The sequence below is a fragment of the Telmatherina bonti genome, assembly GCF_933228915.1.
Source record: "Telmatherina bonti genome assembly, chromosome: 15".
Taxonomy (NCBI): Eukaryota; Metazoa; Chordata; class Actinopteri; order Atheriniformes; family Telmatherinidae; genus Telmatherina; species Telmatherina bonti.
The window spans coordinates 22,568,357-22,587,808 of record NC_136613.1 but is presented as its reverse complement, the minus strand read 5'-3'; the positions used below and the strand labels follow the sequence as shown (position 1 = coordinate 22,587,808).

The following is a 19,452-nucleotide window of genomic DNA, read 5'->3' as shown; positions in this document are numbered from 1 at the left end:
TAAGTACAAAATAACGCAAAAAGCTTGTCATGTTAAAATCATGAACTATGGGATGCACTTGATAATCATACAAACTATTTCACATAGAGAGAATATCTGTAATTGTTATGATGGTGGACTAAATGATATGAAATTAAAGTATTCTCCTTTAAGTTTACATGGAAACAGTAATTTTGAAATGAGGTTCACATGGAAAACACATGTATTTGCATTTGCTTAAATCTGCTTTCAATCTGGGGTCTGATTGGCGGGCGGACATGACATACTTACATCTACCAGAAATAAACAAACTGTGCAGAACAACTGAAATGCAGAATGAATGTTCACACGGTAGAAGAATTAATCAATTAGGATTTAAATGGGAATAAACCAGCCATTTACTCCTGACTTCAGTTTAATTTCGCATTGTCACTTTCATTTGGAATTAGGTGTTTACATGGTCACTTTTCTTCACTTTAAAGCAGATTTCATTTTTATTTGGAATTGAAGAGAAATTAAAACTCATGTAAGTGTGTATTGTATCGTAGATCTAAACCTCTTATTACATTAGAACAAACTGATACATTCAGGTAAAGGTAAAGCGACATTAGTTCCTTTTCGGTTTTGCATAAGTAATTTCTTCATCTACAGAAGGATGGTGTCTGGTCACACCTGAGCTGGGATATTAGCTCAAAACTAATCCAACCACTTGACGGTCCTGTGGGCATGGAAGTGAGAAAAGACAAACGTCTGGGCTGCTCCAATGTTAATCTGACGACACTGGTGTTCTTTGAGTACATGTTGTACCATAAGCACTTGATTACATATCAAAATGATATATAATTAAACCTTTTCATGGGTTTGTTATTGGTGTTGTTTTCTTTCTTTCTTTCTGTTTCGGCTAAGATGTCCTTCAGCATCCTTAGAAAAATAATTCACCTCAGATGGAAAAACAGACAGAAAAAGACTCACATTAAGACATGGTTTGAGATGCTTGGTATGTCAGTTATTTCTACTTTGAAACTTAACACATAGTGTTCAACCTTTGTGAATGATTTATGTTGACAGGTCTATAAAGACTCTATTGATTGGAGCTGGAGAAATAAAGTGTGGGAACCTGTGTACGGTTTTCCTGCAAAACCCAACACGCCCAAGGCCTGTACATGGGCATATTTTTATTAACTGCCAATCATTGCAGCCACACAAAACCAACCACTTAAACCAGGCACTGACAGTGCCAGCAGGGACCTGATCAAGACTACTGGAGCTTATTTGATTACAAGTAAATTAGATGTTCATTCACTGCTGAGGCAAAAACCACTCAGCTGTGTTGGTATGCCCGCAGGACAAAACGATTAAAAAAGAAAACAAAAAAAAAAAAAAAACATTGAACACTACTGTTCAAAATAATACAGGTAAAGGATGTAAAGGATATATATATATATATATATATATATATATATATATATATATATATATATATATATATATATATATATATATATATATATATATATATATATATATATATACACACACACACACATATATATATATATATATATATATGTGTGTGTGTATATATATATATATATATATATATATATATATATATATATATATATATATATATATATATATACACACACACACATATATATATATATATATATATATATATATATATATATATATATATATATATATATATATATATATATATATATATATATATATATATATATATATACACATACATATATATATATGAATGACCAATGATTCAATGATCAAATATATGAATGAGCAGCCTTTTGTGGCGCCTTTACAACATAATTTAAGGTAATGTAAATAATGTTGCGCGCTCACAATCCGGATGTTAAAATCACGGCGGCGTTACTCCTGAATTTGGGAACACTCAGGGTATGGTGTAGAAAAACAATGAGGTGAGTTATACACTATATAAATAGAGTGAATTTAAATTGCCAGCTTATTAAAGACAACGAATTAATCGCCTGCTGTAATAATAAGGAATAAGGAACTGAATCAACTCTTTTGAAGAGGTGCACCCAGAAACCTCATGCCGACGTGTTTACTTTATTAAAACTGTTCAAAATGCGGACTTTGAACGCAGGACGTTTGCAACACTCCACACTAACTACATTTAAACTTTCATCCACAAATTAAAGTTACACAATTCTGGTTGCGCCATTGCTCGTTGAGAAAGCTGGCTGCGAGTTAGTTGCCTACAATGTAGTAAATAAAGTTTCACTTTGAATCTAATTGGCTGTTCGTACTTTTAAGTGCAACATGATATGCAAAGGCTACGTTCAAGCCATGCAAATCAACATCTCCTTCGTTACACTGCGATATTGGCATCTAAAACCAGAGGCAAATGCAAAACTGCGCATTGCAATTTTTACAATCAGATATAAAACCATTAACTTTTTATAACCATATGTTTGAACTTACTATCATTTTACCAATTTATAATCTTACACTAAATAATGTGATTAATAAACGTTCTGGTATATCTGTAGCTTCTAAACATATTTCTTTTTAAAGGCAAACTATTAACCTGAACCCTTGTTTACTGTGTGCTTAGGTCTGCCCTGTTGGCACATCTCCTCTCGCTGCTCCTGGTGGCAGGAAGAACAGGAAGTGATGTCACAGGGGAGGTGGGGGACCAAAAGCCAAACTTTGTTTTGATGATGGTAGATGACCTTGGGATTGGTGATGTAGGCTGCTATGGTAATGATACCATCAGGTAAGTCTTGCAGATAACTTGCAATGTTCCCCATACTATTATCATCTTATTTTTCTTTGTGGAAACCGTATGTGTGTGTGTGTTTCATCTTAATTCTACCTGTTCTGTCCCTGCAGAACTCCTAATATTGACAGACTTGCTTCTGAGGGGGTGAAGCTGACCCAGCACATTGCAGCAGCTCCTCTCTGCACCCCGAGCCGGGCTGCTTTTATGACAGGCCGTTATGCACTTCGCTCAGGTAACGGGAATCTCGCGATTACCCCGTCAGTGCCCAGTCGTCTTTATAACATAAGAGTAACATAAGAGTATTTGTTAAGTTTTTTTTTTAAGTATCCAAACGCCCACCCTCTCTCCCATTGATATTATTATGTGTTTGTTACCCAGGAATGGCCAGCACGGGCCGTGTCCAGGTGCTGTTGTTCCTTGGAGGTTCAGGGGGGCTTCCACCTACCGAGACCACTTTTGCTAAGAGGCTACAGCAACAAGGTTACACAACTGGCCTAATAGGTGAGATGTGACCAGATTCTGTTACTCTACTGTTTTTACACAGCTGGTTAGGTATAAAATATTAGCAGTTAATCTGACTTCTTGGCTTTAGTTGGTTTTCTGCTTTTGTGAGCTGTGCTAATATGTGAAAAGCTTGGATATCAGGACAACAGAAGACACGTGAACATTTTTTACAGCACCTGGCGCCGGATGAAAACAGTACAGTTTTGCATTTGGTTTTGACTACTTTGAGCACGGAAACCAGACAAAGGTGTGCATGAGGAAAAATGAAAAACCTGTTGATTTGTGTGAATGTCTTTATTTCCGACACGTATTTGTTGAGTCTGTTCTTTATGTATCTGCAGGTAAATGGCACCTGGGTGTGAATTGTAAATCCAGAGGAGATCACTGCCATCACCCCAACCAACATGGCTTCAGCTACTTCTACGGCCTGCCATTCACTCTCTTCAATGATTGTGTGTCTGGCGAGGGCAGTGATATCCTGGTGGATCTCCACCACACACTCTGGAGTCTAACCCTGTTTCTTGGAATTGGTCTAGTCACAATGGTAAGTGTTGTTTGTTTTTTCATCTTCCACATAAATGATCACATCAAGGTGTAGTTGGGTTGTCGACATATTACAGAGGTATACAGTCTGGGAAAAGTCGAAGTAAACACAAATGCAAACAAGCTGTGTTGTCATTGTCAGACTGTAAGGAGGAATTTAGGAAAACAAATGCCTGTGAAGCAGTTTGCCCCAAAGGAAAATGACTGATGCGTAATTGCTGAGTCATGCGCCAGAGGGCTGGAGAGAAGATTGAGAACAGAAGCTATAGTTGTGGAACATACAGTCACGCCAGAAACTTGTCACAGGGAAACTATGATACTGAAACTGAAATTTAGAGAAGACTGGGAAAGCAACGATACCTGGGAGACAAATAGGAACCAGTTGTACCATAGATAAAAAAAAAACCCAAAAAACAAGACAGCTGAGAAGTTTGAAAAAAAACATTAGTACTTATGTTGGCACGGTCTAAATTTTTCACCTAATTGGATCACTTTCCAGCTGTACTACAAAAAAAACACTGTTGCTGAAAAAAAACTGTTAATATGTGACCTCAAGTAGTGGAATATTGTTTCATTAAGTTGAATAAAACTGCAAGTATCATGAGGTGTCCAAATAACCCAACGGCTACAGCTGCGCCACAAATCTCACCGTGTCAAACAAGTCAACTAGGACACTGCCTGGGGAAGAGAGAGATCGTTGTAAAGGTGTTTTTTTGTTTGTCTGTGTGCGTGTGTCTGTGTTGTGTGTATGTTCAGGTGTGCGTCCGTGTATGTGGCCTTCTTGAAGTCAGCCTGTGGCTCCTGCTGGCACTTTTCTTTCTCAGCATCATAGCAGCTGCTGTGTGGTATGTCCCCTTTATGCTCCTGCCAACCTGGAACTGCATCATCATGAGGAACCAAGAAGTGATCGAGCAGCCCATGACAGTCGATACGTTGCCCCAGAGGTTGCTGGGAGAGGCACAAAGTTTTATAAAGAGGTAAAGAATCCAGAATAAAACAAGAGCTGTTTTTTCATTTCTTTGCTGTGTTCTTGCATATTTGGGATTTTCTTCTGATTCAGTGTTTTCTTCTCTTGTCATATGCAGTGAATTTTTTTGTCCCAGAACATGTTTTCTGTTTTCAGTCTCAGAGGTGAGAAAGTTAGCTGCAAGAGGTAAAGAATGTAGATGGAGTCTACAGCTATTTTGCAATAGCATGGAGTCTGGATCATATGTGGTCTGACTTTTGTTTCTTAACTTATTTTATGGCAGTTCTGTGCAAAAAAAAAAAAAAAAAGTCAACTAGCTTTTCCAGTTTGGCATCACCATAATGCACACGTGTTAAACTATCTCACCTCACTACAAAGATCAGATTTCCAGTGCAGGATTGCGGTTGTTTGCAGTTAGGGAAAGTGGTGTGAGTTAGCATTAGAAGGAAACGAAACTCAAACTAACGATAAGGACAAAAAATAAATCCTTAAGTCTTCCTGCATTCTTTCTCTAAAAGCAACCCATCCAAAGGTGTCAATTAATGCCTTTTGTATAGAGCTGTGCCTTATTTGATGTGACACTGTAAGACCGTAATACATGACAGTGTAGCGGCTTTGTGTGCTGATAAGATTTTTCAGCTTTTCCAGCAGTGCAGAATGCAGTCATGTTGAAAAACATACATTTTTTTTATATGAGCACGGTGGATGAAGGCAAACCACGTCAGCATATTCAAGCACTCCCTCTAACTCAACCTCTAGTGAGTCTCCTCTCTACAATACAGTGCAGCTTGAAGCTTCATTGACATGCATGGCCTGCACTACGATATTATTTACAAGAAGTAGGTCCATTATGTCCTCTGGTTATCTGGAGGAGATTAATTGTATGTTATTTACTCTTTCTAGCAGCTTACTTTCTACACATATTGACAACAAATACAGTTTTTCTTTCACCCCGTAAGCTGTAGAAACTGTTTTGTTCAACAGTAACTACAGCTGCTGTAAAAGGAGCAATGTAGCTAAGGTCAAGTTTATGATTCTCAATAAAATAGACAGTAATAAAGATGTTATCTCTTTGAAGGTGCCGGGTGTTGGTCTAGTGATAGTATTCCCACAAGGTTAATGGTAATTGTGAGCTCTTGCTCGCTGAATGTATTTGAATTTTGTTTACTCCTGAAATCACCTGATGCTCACCAACCAGCCAAACTGACGCACATAAATACACTTTTCTAAATGATAAGCTCAATACTGAATCTTTTTATCTCATGCTGGGCTGAGGGCAGAGTAGTTGCTGCAACTACTTTAACATACATTACTACACATCTTTGATATAACCAAAGCTGCTGATTTTTTTTTTTTCTCTTATTAGATTTAAATCATTTTTGAATGTTTTCATTATTTTTAAGCATTCACTCATTTTATTCTCAAATTACAAAGATATTGCAAGCAACTTAAACCAGAAGTGGTTTAACTTACACATTTACTCTCCTATCATCTATTGACCTTAAGCAGCTGTAAATGCACCACAAACAGGAGTTGCATTGTTGCATAAACAGATCACAGACACCAGGTAATTCAAACTCTTTACTTTTGCGTCATTGGGGAAGATGAACTGCTGCCTGCATGAGGAGACGTAGTCTTCCACACACCCTCTGAAACATTAAGGCACTGATGTGCTAAAGACAGAAGTATTGAACTTATTAGGTGTCCACATGATACATTGGTGACCCCCTCATGGGGCACCTTGCCTTTTGCCCAGTGTTCACTGGGATAATGATAAAGTCGGTATAAAGTGGAAGATAGTTTGAAAGAATAGTCACATTTTTTGTTGATCTATAGTGTGGCAACAATTTGACCAGTTTATATGCTGGAAACTTTTCAGCTTTCTCTAATGGGAAGGTTTTTTTTTTTTTTTTTAATCCAGCCTTGTTCTTTTTTTTTTTTTTTTTTTTTTGAGCATTTTGAAAATTCCTCCCAAAAGTCAATTTTCTGCCAGAGGCTTTTCCTTCCCTTTCAAACAGTTATTTTTTCTTTCCGCTGTCACCTGCTGCCCCAGGAGGAGGGATTGAATCAAAGATCACATTCAATGCAATTTACTGGTTTTCCTTTGCAAGCTAATTGTTTTTTTTTATTAATTAGCTTGTGTAACTGTTGGATCAAAATGAATTAACCTGGATTGGTTATTTCTCCAAAGTGCGTTGAGATGACTTTGTGGTATGTTAGCACTGTAAAAATGTTTACAAATGAATAAATAAGCAGATCCACTTTATTAAAACTCATTTGTGGGTCATCTCATCCAGTTATTTTAGTTTGCATAAAAAAATCCAAATGTCGTGTCCCTCCATGAAACCAAACATAAGACATTAACTCGAGCTAATGTGAAGTTGGAGCCAGTATTCAGCAATCTTCAGACGTATCACCCCTACAGGCGAATTGGCTCTATGTACTTAACACAGTGGCTGCTTTGTGAAGTCTTTACAGGTAACCCAAAGCTGTAAGTCTCTGTTGAAGATTAAATAATTTGCCACAAAATGGTTGGTAGCTTGTGTAATGAACCAACAAATAAAGTCAGCCCCCAATCATACAGCTCCCCTCACTTCTCTGGAGCATTGGTTCTTGTTTGCTTGTCTGCTCTAGTATTGTTACAGTATGCTTTCACTTCTCATTTTAGCATATTTAAGCCCCAGGAGACAGAGGTTTTCCAAAACGAGAAGAAAAAAACATATCTGTGTATGCTACCAGTCAAGCTCCGGATGATACAAAGACAAAGCTTGTGCCTGCAGATAAAACCACACACTATAGTTTTCACTTTAAGATCAACATATCATTGGTCACAGCTGACAGATTAAACAGAATAGCACCAATAATCAACAATGTCACAACAGTATGAGTGATATATAAACAAACAGGCTATGCTTATGAGATAATATCTGATTTGTTTCTTCCTCATTAGGAATGCTGATCATCCATTCCTCCTCTTTTTCTCCTTGGCTCATATCCACACACCGCTGTTCAAAACTCAAGCCTTTGCTGGCAAAAGTCACCATGGTCGCTATGGTGACAACATCGAGGAAGTGGACTGGATCATTGGTGAGTGAGGGGTGTAAAGCAAACGTGTCAGTGTGTCCGGTATTTAAACTGTTTTGAGGGGGGGCTTAATGGCACAGTCTAGTGATTTTATTTTGTTTTTGTTTTATTTTATTTATTTTTTTTGGTTTAGTTATTTATGGAACGAAATTTCATATCTTGTTTGGTTTTCTAGGTAAAGTGACAGAGACAGTGGATTCCCTCGGTCTAGCCAGCAATACTCTCATGTATTTCACATCAGATCATGGTGGACATCTGGAGGATGCCGATTCAGTCACAGGCCAGAAAGGAGGCTGGAACAGTATATATAAGGGTAATTATTTTTGTTCAGCCCTTCTACTTCTTTACATTGTCACAGATGTCTCACATTTTGAAACCACCAGGTGGGAAGGCTATGGGAGGCTGGGAAGGAGGTATCAGGGTACCTGGTATTTTCCGCTGGCCTGGCAGACTAGCAGCAGGAAGAGTGGTGGATGAACCCACCAGCCTCATGGATCTGTACCCTACACTGAAATACTTAGCCAAGGATACACAGTCAGACAGGTAAAAGATCTCCTATGTCTTCCAATCGTTCTTAAAAGGTATCCGCAGTTGTTAAAAAGTTCTAAAATCGCTTTTTCATTCACTCTTTTGTTGCATCATCACTAATTCTTAACTCATTTGCTGCCAAAAACGTCTTCTGATGTCTTTTGCGGTTTCTGTAAATGGAAAGTCAATTTGCCCGGTCATGCGTCAAAACGCCTCCAAAATGCACCCCCCGACCACACACCCAGCATGGACCCAATATGTTGTGAATGCGCTCCAACGGCGCACACCAAAGACTCCCCAACACATGCACCCGGCCAAATCAGCCCCCCAGACAGATGAGCCAAAAGGCTCCAAAACACTTGGAGCTCTCTGCTACAACCATGCCTGGCAGTTAACACGTAGATCATTTAAGTTGTATCTCATCTGTTTGTCACTTTCTCCTCTGTTTTTTTCCTCAGATATTTAGATGGTTATAACCTCATGCCACTGTTGGAAGGGAAAGCTGTGCGATCTAAGCATGAATTCATGTTTCACTACTGTGGCATCTACCTGAACGCAGTACGCTGGCACCCGGCCGGCAGTAAGTTCACACACAAAGACAAGAGTACAAATTTGTCAATGTTCTAGGTTTAATTTGTTTCAGCAGAGAAAGTTAGTGTCTCAATCTGAAATAGTTCTCAGCTTGAACAAACAATATATTCAGTCATTCACTCTCTACAAAGACTAAAACAAGGGGACTTTCAGACTTCTACAGGTTGCTATCAATACATCTTCAACACTGAATCTGTGCTGCATGGTGTGGAAACTTAAAACTTATTTTCTTCGGTGTATCTTCACTGCACTGTTGATTTGTTTTTTCTTTAAATGTAAAGTGTTAAAGTGGAACTGAAAAAAAACTTAGAGTTATTAGTGTTATTAGGTTAGGTTAGACATGTTTGAATTGAGAGTCCAATACAGATGTTACATTTCCTTTGTCATTATATTTAGTAAGAGCCCCATTAGTGACTGAAACATCAGTCTCTATTCTTCTTGGGGTCTTTTATTACATTACAAGTTTACTTATTTACTTAATTTCTTCTACACCATTCACACCGACACACACAGGACATACTGTAGGACACAACAGCCTGATACAATACACAGAAATCTAAGCCAAAAGCAAACAAAAAAAACCTGTGATTCATTTTTACTAATGCACAAAATAAATCATATACAAAACTTGTACAAATCATAAGATATTGTTGAGTATTATCAATAATCTTTCATCATCATATCTGTTGTTTGAACCAAAAAAGTTTTCAGTTTCTTTTAATCCATACCATGGCCCAATTTATAAAATATATAAAAAATACAGAAAACAACTGCTTGGTGAAGGCAGAACAAAGCGGTTTTACCGAGCCTTTAGCAGAAAACCACACTGCATTCTACTGGTTTGGCTTGTGTAATAATTGTGCGCAACATTAAGTTTTTTTGTCGCCTGTATTTGTGTTTCTACTCAGGTGACTCCATCTTTAAGGTGCACTATTTCACTCCTAACTTCTCCCCCCCTGGAGCTGGTGGATGTTATGACACCAAAGTTTGCCTGTGTCATGGGGAACATGTGACACACCACAGCCCACCACTGCTGTATGACCTTTTCCATGATCCCTCAGAGTCCCGCCCACTGACTCCTGACACTGAGCCTCGATATGCTGAAATCCTCGAGGAGACTGGCAAAGCTGTAGAGAAACATCGAAGCACCCTGACAAACGAACAGGCGTCTGATGGCTCTCATTCACGGGCCAACTCGGATGCACCCTGTGTTCAAAACCAAATGACTTGGGAAAAGATTTTGTGGAGACCCTGGCTGCAGCCCTGCTGTGGGACATTTCCATTCTGTGGATGCAAAGAGGATGTGACACGTTTTTAAGATTGGAAACTTCTTTTGGGGAAAGTCTTCTGACAGAAATATGCTGCGGGGGCTTAACAGAGCGACTTCAGTTTTTTTTTTTTATAAGATTTCAACCCTCAGGCTTTTCTTTTTTAAATTTAAAAGCTTATCTGTGAAAAGGTTTGGCTAGATTTTTAGCATAAGAACATTCTGCCCTGTTACTTAAAAAATGTTATTGAATAACATTCAGTACAATTGATTGTATTGTAACATAGAGAAAAATTAAAATATAGTACCTGGTCAATTGAAATATTAGAATTAAGAATAAATTAATAAATAGAAGTAACAAAATGTAGAAAGACAATGGAAATAACTAATTAAATCAGCTAAAGTTCATCTTAATTAATTTTGACTAAGGGGATTCCAGACTGCTCAGGTTTTAAGATTATTGCAAAAAAAAAAAAGTTATTTTGTTTTTCAATTTTGTCAGTGTCTAAACAATTTTCCACAATCAAGCAAAAACACCAAAATATTCCTTTTTTTAAAAAAATTTTCTTGAGACGCCTTACTCATTACTAGATTGAAGCACCTTTGGCAGCTTCAGTTCTTGTGAACGTTTTTTCAGCATTCAACATTTTTCTGTTTACTTTGTCTTCCTTGCAGAATCCATTCAGCTCAAACAGGCTGAATGGGAGATTCCAGAGAAGTTCTGTTGCGTTCAGGTTCAGACTGACTGAGTCACTACAGGAATCTCACAGCATTTTCTCAAAGCCAGTCCCACGGTTTCTTCACAGCATGCCTTGCTTGAAGTCTGGTCTAATTAAGAAGGGCTCTGTAGTTTCCTGTAAGCGTTTCCCTTTAATAAACCAGCTTCCCACTCATCCTCACAGAAAAATACTCTCACACTGCCATCTTTGTGTTCAGATGAAACAGTATCTGTGGACTCTGTATGACTACACCGTAACATCTCAATACAGCTAAGTAAAAAAAAAAAAAAAAAGACTCAACTTTAATGTCAGTTGTTTACCATTGAATAAATGAAGGACCTTTCTGTTAATGTCATTTTTTTATTTGACAAAATTTCAACCACAATTAGGATATGTTGTGCACTCTTTCACTGTTTATGCTTCCATGTCTTATCTTTCTTATTTGAATTTGGCTCACGAAGATTTAGACAGATATGTCTTAGATATACAGTGGTCCTCAAATTTATTCATACTCTTTCATTAAAGAAATATTAAAGAAAGCTGAATTTACAACAGTTATTCAAATAACTGGAGACTGAAAAGGGAACAATAACTAACAATTTGCTAAATTATATATTTTTTTTTCCATTTAATTGAGTTGAAGAAAAAAGTGGAAATTTCAAAGGATTATTCAATAAAATAGTTTGAGTGATGCAACATATTTTTTAATCATATTGTTTACTTTTTTAAAAAGACATTTCTATTGAACTAGGATTAGAAAATAATCTAATGATTTTCATAAAATTTTCATTTATTACTTTTGTCAATTTCAGCTAATTTCACAGGCATCTTTTTTTTCCTTATATAATGGAAGGGTATGAATACATATGAGAACGACTGTATTAAGTATAGTCACCCTGTCATTCTTTAATTTAGTTACTATTGTGTTACAAGTATAGCAAGCATATCTCAAGATAGTGTTTATAGCATTAGACCATTAGGGGGCAAAGTCAGACTGTGATTTGGAGGATGGAAAGCTCCACTGGTTTTAAAGGAAGAGAGAAAAGGTTACAAGCGATTTTATCGTCCTGTCGCTTTGGCTTGTGCTATTTATATATACAGTATGTTTGAAGCAGGTAGGCATGTCCAAACATGTCAAAGAATGTCACTTTTAGTTACTGTTACACCAAAGAGCAAACCTTTTTATTGTATTTTTTTTTTATGTTTTCTGTCATTGGGTTGTGGAGATAGACTAATGCTTTTAGTCCTTTAACTTGTGCCCCTTCACGATTCTGCTTAACTACCCTGCTGAGTTAAACCAATGCCAAGCGAATGGTTTACCTACTTTGCCATCCTGTGGCTCCACATATCTTTTAATAATAAAACACCATTAAAAACTGAACTTCTCCATCATCAGTGTCATCAACATTCATTATAATCATCATCGACACTGCCTCCCTCCAGCAATGGCTGTCAAAACATCAAAGTTAGCAACAGCAGCAGGTTAAAATTTCTTCCTGTCCTCTGTTTCCTTTTCTACCATCCACTCAAACTGCTTTGTGGATCTCCCCATTTCTTATCTTCCTCTTCTTTTCGTCCTCACCCCCAAGAAATCACACTAGCATTTGCAAAGGGGGAGAGAAATTTCATCATCATCATCATCACTGTAATTGTTGCCATCACGGTTGTAGTATTTGCTTTTCTCCCTCCAGAAGAAACCCGTACATCAAACGCCCAGCAAGTTCATTACAGTAGCCACTCCATTATGTCTCTAACAGTAAATCATGCAGTCAACCATACATAACGACATTTGGCTGTATATCAGAGTTAATGATGGCTGGTGGGATAGAATGTTTCTGGCTGTACATCTTGTCACATACTTGCAAGTGTGTGCCCCATAAAAGTTTGACTTTGTGCACAAGCCTGAATTTGCACACATGTTCAAGAACACACATGCACACAGTATATCACTTTGTTTTGAAGAGATCAGTGATTTTCTGGAAAGGTCAATGTTTCACGGGCTGCCATATAGCATTTTTATGACCCTCTGTTTGACACACATAAACATGTACAGTGTACAACAGAGGAGCATGGCATGGCACTCTGACAAAAATGCTCCTGAACCACAAACAGTAATGCCATGAGGTTGTTGCATTGTTTATTTGTTTTTCATCTGATGTGCAATAGGCTTTAGCCTACAGATTGAATAATGTTAGTGGGAGAAGTCATTAAAGATCAGCGAAGCTTCATAACATTTAGCCATCGGGTTTCCTTTGCCATTCAGATTCCATAACAATGTCAAGCCAAGAGGAGGGTGAATAAACAGCTTTTATGCCATTAGTTAAATTGTACACTGTTTGAGAAACAGCAAATGAGCATTATTACTTTCAGCTCTTTTGTATCTTCTGCTCACCTCGTGCTTTGGACGTTTGCTATGCTCCTGAGTAAACTGAGGAAAACAATTAAGGAGGGAATTATATTCATTCATTCATTCATTCATTTTCCGAACCGCTTATTCCAATTCAGGGTCGCGGGGAAGCTGGAGCCTATCCCAGCTGGCTTTGGGCGACAGGCAGGGAACACCCTGGACAGCTCGCCAGTCCATCGCAGGGCGGAGGGAATTATACACATATTTATTTGTGATCATCTGCTTTCCACAGTTGGATGATGCAGCTGATCGTAGTTTTATGTTGGAGGATCTGATAAATATTTTGCTTTAAGTACAAAGCAGATGTTGTGAGGCAGTTAACCTAATGTTGCAGAAAGACAGAGCAGGAAAACCCGCGGCATATTACATATATAATATATGAACTAATAGATAATGTACCTACTTATTATTAGATCATTTCATTGTGAATAATATTCAGCAGTTGTAATTTTGTGGACAAGTGATATTACGGGTGTGTTGTAAGGTTGTGAACCATTTGAATTTTACCATTAGCTGAACTCGGTTTGTCGTGTCTCACAGTATTAAGTGTACTCTTACAGTTTAGACAGTCTATGTAAGTGGCACTATGGGCTTGAAGTGCACAACACAACCCTAAGAAAAGTACAAACACAGAAAATATTCAAAAGAAAAATACATATCACTATTTTGATCCTATGTTTCTTTTTTCACACGAATAAAATGATCCAAACAAAGATACCGTAACCTTTCTGGACTGATCAAAGACTCACGCACAAAACAAACACTGCTAGTAAAGTTCAAATAGGCACATAATCTGCTGCAGGTGCAGGCAGTCATACTGCATGCAGAATTTTAGACAAACATGCTTTGGCAGGGTGAAGAAAAGGATTAAAAGGGATGGGAAAACCACTGGGAAAAGGCTTGAAAATTTTGATCCCTTGAGGCAGAATAAAGACAGTCTGGGAAAGACATAATGGAAACTGCAGAGTGCTTACAGCATGTGGAGTTGACTATGAGGAAAGCAGGCGCAGGTGAAAACCCAAGGACTGCAGAATGCAGGACCAAAGGCTGTGAGAAGGAAAATGCATAAAGACAGGAGTAGTAATACCATGGTATGAAAATACTAATATTACAGAAGTAATTAAAACAATAACCACAAGTGCACTTTGACCAGCCTTAGATGTTGCTAAATTCACACCAAAACCCCAAGAGTGTTAGTTAGCTGTGGGAAAGGAGGTCAGTTCTATGCAGACATCCACATCAAAATGAGGACATAGTCTATGCAGCTTCGCGGTTGGTTTATTATTTCTCTTGTTGGCTGAGGTTTCATTAAAACCACAACTGACCTATGTGGTAAAGTCGTCACATACCATTACTCTCCACAGTCCGTGCCCAGCACTGCATCCTCACTTTGACCCCCTATCTCACTTCATGACTTTTGGAATATCTTCAACATTAAAGCTAACAGAGTCTGCTGTTTGTTGAAAGGCCTGCAGCCATGTGTCCAGAGTATTGCATAAAATCCACACAGCACAAGGGGACGCATGAATGGGAGGAAAGTGGATTTCATGGATGTAAGATTTCATCGGAATCAATCCATGTTAAGATTTTGAATAACTGTGCCGACAGGTTTGGGGAAAAAGTTGATATTGTTCCACCCATCAGTGCTGATCATATATTTCACTGGTTGGTTCAATTATCTGTGAAAACAGGCTGAACATTTCTGACCTCAGTGGACTGTACGGATCTGATTTCATCTCCAACAACAGACTGAAGTGGCAACGCAGGTCTCACAGGGCTGTTACATTCTGCAACACAAAACATAGTGAGCGGAATAATTTTCTTTGTTTCTCTTTTTTATATAAATAAATTAGGATGTTGAAATGCAAGATGTGGTGCCTATTCTTACTGATTATGTATGCTTGCAGTATTTTTGTTTTTATTTGCAATGAAGAGGAGAATGAATTTGCATGAATGTCTACATGTTATTTTCTAATACCTTAAAGCAACAGTGGCAGATGTTTCTATGTGTGTGTATCATCCAGACTGTGTACATGTGTGTGCTTTGCGAATTGTTACCATGTGAGATAGGCTCCAGGGGATAAAATGATGTCTCTGCTGGGGAACCTCCACACAGACTCTAGCTAACTATTCATGTCAGTGATCTGCACTTGATGTGGGGTAATGTAGCAGACCATACAAGGCTTTTGTGCATGCATGTGTGTAAAATGTGCTGCAGTGTCTGTGGTTTAAGTATATGTCGTGTTGTTTACCATATGGTCAGAATTACCTCTCACAGGGGACAAGGCTCCAGGCAGGGAACAGGGCATGTGAAGTGGCATGCACAAGCACATGAACATACATATTCTCTTACTTATGCAAATTTACTGTACCCACAAGAGACAAAAAATAAAAACCATTAATACTTGCATGTACACACGCACACATACACACACACACACACACTACAGTAATTTCATATCCCAAATCAAGACACTGCCCAGTCAAGGTTTAAATTTCAGCTCTTCTTTGGTCAGCGGAAGAGTTTCAAGAGGGAAAGTTTAATGAAAAGCAGACTGTGAAAATGTTTAACTAATGGAACCTAACCTAATTGTAGTCGGTCACACACACACACACACACACACTGCAACAACACTCTTCCTGTGGATCTATTAAACTGACAACATTTGGCTCCAAAGCTTTCATCTGTTTTTCAGTTTAGCACTAGAACAACAACTGTAGCTTTTTGTTGCTAGGGGGGGAAGCTGCAGCAAACTACAAAATTGCATCCAGTTTGTTGGAAATGTCAGGAGTTGTCCATATAATTTAAGCCAGTTACAGGTTTTAAAGAAGCAACTAACTCCCACATGTGATGCCTTAACCTGCAAACTTACACATGAAAACACAAACAGGCTTCAGCAAGGGTAAACTATCAGATGTCACACAGAAACATCCTTCAAATTTGTAGAAAAATAAAAAAAATAGATTAAATCTTGCATGGTCAGCTTATGTTTACTTAATATGTGTGAAAGAAAGAAAGAAAGTCAGAAAGTTTGCTGCCTGTGGTTCAGGACTGCTTTCTTAGCAGTTCATTCTGATTGATCTGCTAAAAATCAGGTCAAGAAATAGTTGATGGACTTCTGAGTTCAATGAATTGATACTTTTTTAAGCTCTTAGGGAACATATTTTACTTTGCTAACATAAAAATGTTCAAATCACCATCAAACTTTTCTTTTTTCTTTTTATATTTCAGGAAGTATACCTCATGTGGCTTAACTGCATCTGAACATCCATAAATTCAGCAGTGCTCAGAGGACTATAGGTTTCATTTCTGACCCATTACCCCCCCCCCCCCCTCCTCCCCCCAGGAAGAACATGTACATTAAATATGTAGGGAAACTATTATAGAAACCAGTAACAGCGAAAGGACACAGTGTCACTTGAGAGAGAGAAGAAGTTCCCTAACAACAGACTTTCAAAAAGGGAAGACAACATTTTTCCAGTTGTATGTAAATAAAACATTCAACAGTTCAGAAGAGTAATTACCTCTCTGTCCAGATATTTTTATAATTCTTTATGACGGTTCCAGGCAGGTGAAAAACAGATAACAAGGGGCAGGGCATTAATAATGGAAAAATGTGTGATGGTCTGTGATGGCATGAATAATAGCAGAAATAGAAAATGGAGGATGGAGGAATAGCAAAAGAAGAAGTGCTTGAAGTGTGACCAAACAGATCAAGGCTGTTGTCATTCATTCATGTTATATTTTGCTTATTCCAGTCTGCAGTCACAGAGTAGCTGGAGCCTATCCCAGCAATTAGGAGGTGAGAGGCAGGGTACACCCTGCAGAGGCTGCCAGTCCGTTGCAGCAGGCTGATGTCAAACTGAGCAAAAACTGGGTTAAAAGAAGAAAGGGAGAGAGCAAGCTTGTAGATAGAAGTTGATGAATTGAAGAATGAAAACAGCCCTTATCAAATGAGACTGAGATTGACAAAGAGATGACCATACTAGAGAAGACAGAGAAACACAGTGTAGTGATTAGAGAGGAAAATCAGAAGGGAAAGCTTGGAATATAAATGTAGATAAGAAAGAAAATAATTATGAGACTTTCAAAAAGACCTTCAGGTCTCACTTTAAGGGGGATGGAAGATAAAAGGCCAGATTTTAAGTGCTGTGGTACAAGGGAAATGTTGGTGGTTTATCTCTTCAAAAGCAGAGAGGTACAATTTTAAAGGGGCAAAAAGAGACGTATGAAGTAGAAATGAGAACAAAGAACAGAAAGAGGCAGTAAAAAACTGTACAGCAAAACAAAATGGAGACCCCAGCTCAATGTGTGCCGTTAAAAAGTCATATTACATGACGTTCTTTAAAGGTGATTACTCTTAAAATGGTTTATATTGGTCCTGCTTAGTGGGATGCTGCATGTCAGACTACAAATGCAACACTTTAAAAAATACAACTTCCCATTTCTCATTGTACAGGGTGACAAGGGGGACGTTGTATTGTGAGTGTTGAAATGAAAACTTAATGAGAAAAAGGGAACATGATGTAATAAATCCATCCATCCATTTTCTTAACTGCTTTGTCCAGTTCAGGGTCATGGGGATGGTCGAACCTATCCCAGCAATCATTCAGTGAGAGGCAGGGTACAGGTTGCCAGTTGCTGTAGAAAATGTCAATTTAATTTCATAGAGTCATGGTTTTTCTTGGTCACAAGCATATACTGGTGTGGAAACCAACAGGAACAATGAAGGAACAAACAAGAATTTTAAACATCAGTGAGAGAGAACCCATCCACACTCCACAGCAGATCAACTCGCTTCATGGTCAGGAAAGAAAGTTCTACCAACTATGTGACTGAGTCACTGACTCGGGCACAGAGGCCATGAAAGGGGATGGTGTTTAAAACCTTAAACTGGTGTTCCTAATATCTCATCCCACCATCAACATGCGCTACCAAAGCCTTCTGCACATGTGCACAACACAAAAACGTCATAGCTATGTGGGTTGGAGATGAGTCCCTAGATTTATGCTACTCTCAACCTTTGTTGAGGTAATTTAAACTGTCAAGACATCTGCATAAATATACTTTTAAAAAAGTAGCATATCTTTATGGGGTAATTAATGCTGTCCAGTCATCCTGCATGCATAAATAAACTTTATAAAGTAACACGCTTTAAAGGGGTAATTTATATTATCAAGTCATTCTACCTGCATCAGTATATAGGGTAGCATACTTTGATTTGGTCGTTTATGCTGTGTCAACATCCTACCTTCATTAACTTATCCAAAGTTTGAGTTTGATTGCTTTGATGTTATTTCTTGAGACCAAGCCTATAGGGCACTTTACTAACTTTGTTAATGGGTAAATGTGCTGCTTAAGGATATTTCAACTAACTAACTATTTTTAATTTATGAAAAATAAATGCAGTATTTTGTTCTGATTTACACAGATTGACAGATAAACCTATAAATTCAGTCTGGAATAGCAAGTTTTGTAAAGGTGGCACATTTCCACCAGAAATCAGTCCATTGTTAGTTGGACTGCAGATCTACTGAGTTTCATGGGGCAGAGAGACCAAAAAATAAACTGTGTTGGCTCTACAAACACATCCAGGGGGAAAATGCCCAGAATGCCAAATGGCCAGTCCATCCCTACATGGCAGAGACTGTATCAGACTGCCATGAGCCTGATGGGTATGTATTGTCATGTTGGTATAATAAAATAATATTCAACAAGGTCTTAGAGTTGTTTTTTAAAAGCAGCACTTCTATCAGTTCAGCACTGAGAACTCAACTAGTACAATGTATGTGGAAAAGACCATCATCCCACCCTGATCTCAGGTCCTATAAACACATCTGTCACCAGTCTCAACAACTACAGATAGCACTAATATTAAACATAAAATGTAACCTTGATACACATGGTTACGTAGTAGTACTTCAAGGCCACCTACCATCCCCCTGCCCATTTGACCAGACCATTGTAGCTGGACTCGTCTTGGTGCATCAGCACACTGCGTTCAAACAACTTAGAATAAAACAACTTGCTGCTCACAACCAATATAAAGAAGGCAGAAAACACCGCGCCAGACACGTCACACTGCCATC

At 38.1% G+C, this 19,452-nt stretch overlaps 1 protein-coding gene across 1 annotated transcript; it reads left to right on the top strand.

The window, feature by feature from the left end:
* Positions 1–1,879: 1,879 nt before the first annotated feature.
* Positions 1,880–11,533, top strand: arsh (arylsulfatase H). The gene is made up of 11 exons (XM_079254576.1): positions 1,880–1,925; positions 2,585–2,746; positions 2,863–2,984; positions 3,131–3,253; positions 3,598–3,800; positions 4,556–4,776; positions 7,717–7,853; positions 8,026–8,163; positions 8,234–8,393; positions 8,837–8,958; positions 9,878–11,533. The coding sequence occupies exons 1-11, from the start codon at positions 1,921–1,923 to the stop codon at positions 10,285–10,287; spliced, it is 1,803 nt and encodes a 600-aa protein (XP_079110702.1). The 5' UTR covers positions 1,880–1,920; the 3' UTR covers positions 10,288–11,533.
* The last annotated feature ends 7,919 nt before the right edge of the window (positions 11,534–19,452 follow it).

Coding starts and splice junctions, on each gene's coding strand:
- arsh (XM_079254576.1), top strand. Junction 3,254..3,597: donor TTACACAACTGGCCTAATAG/GTGAGATGTGAC, acceptor ATGTATCTGCAG/GTAAATGGCACCTGGGTGTG. Junction 8,164..8,233: donor CTGGAACAGTATATATAAGG/GTAATTATTTTT, acceptor TGAAACCACCAG/GTGGGAAGGCTATGGGAGGC.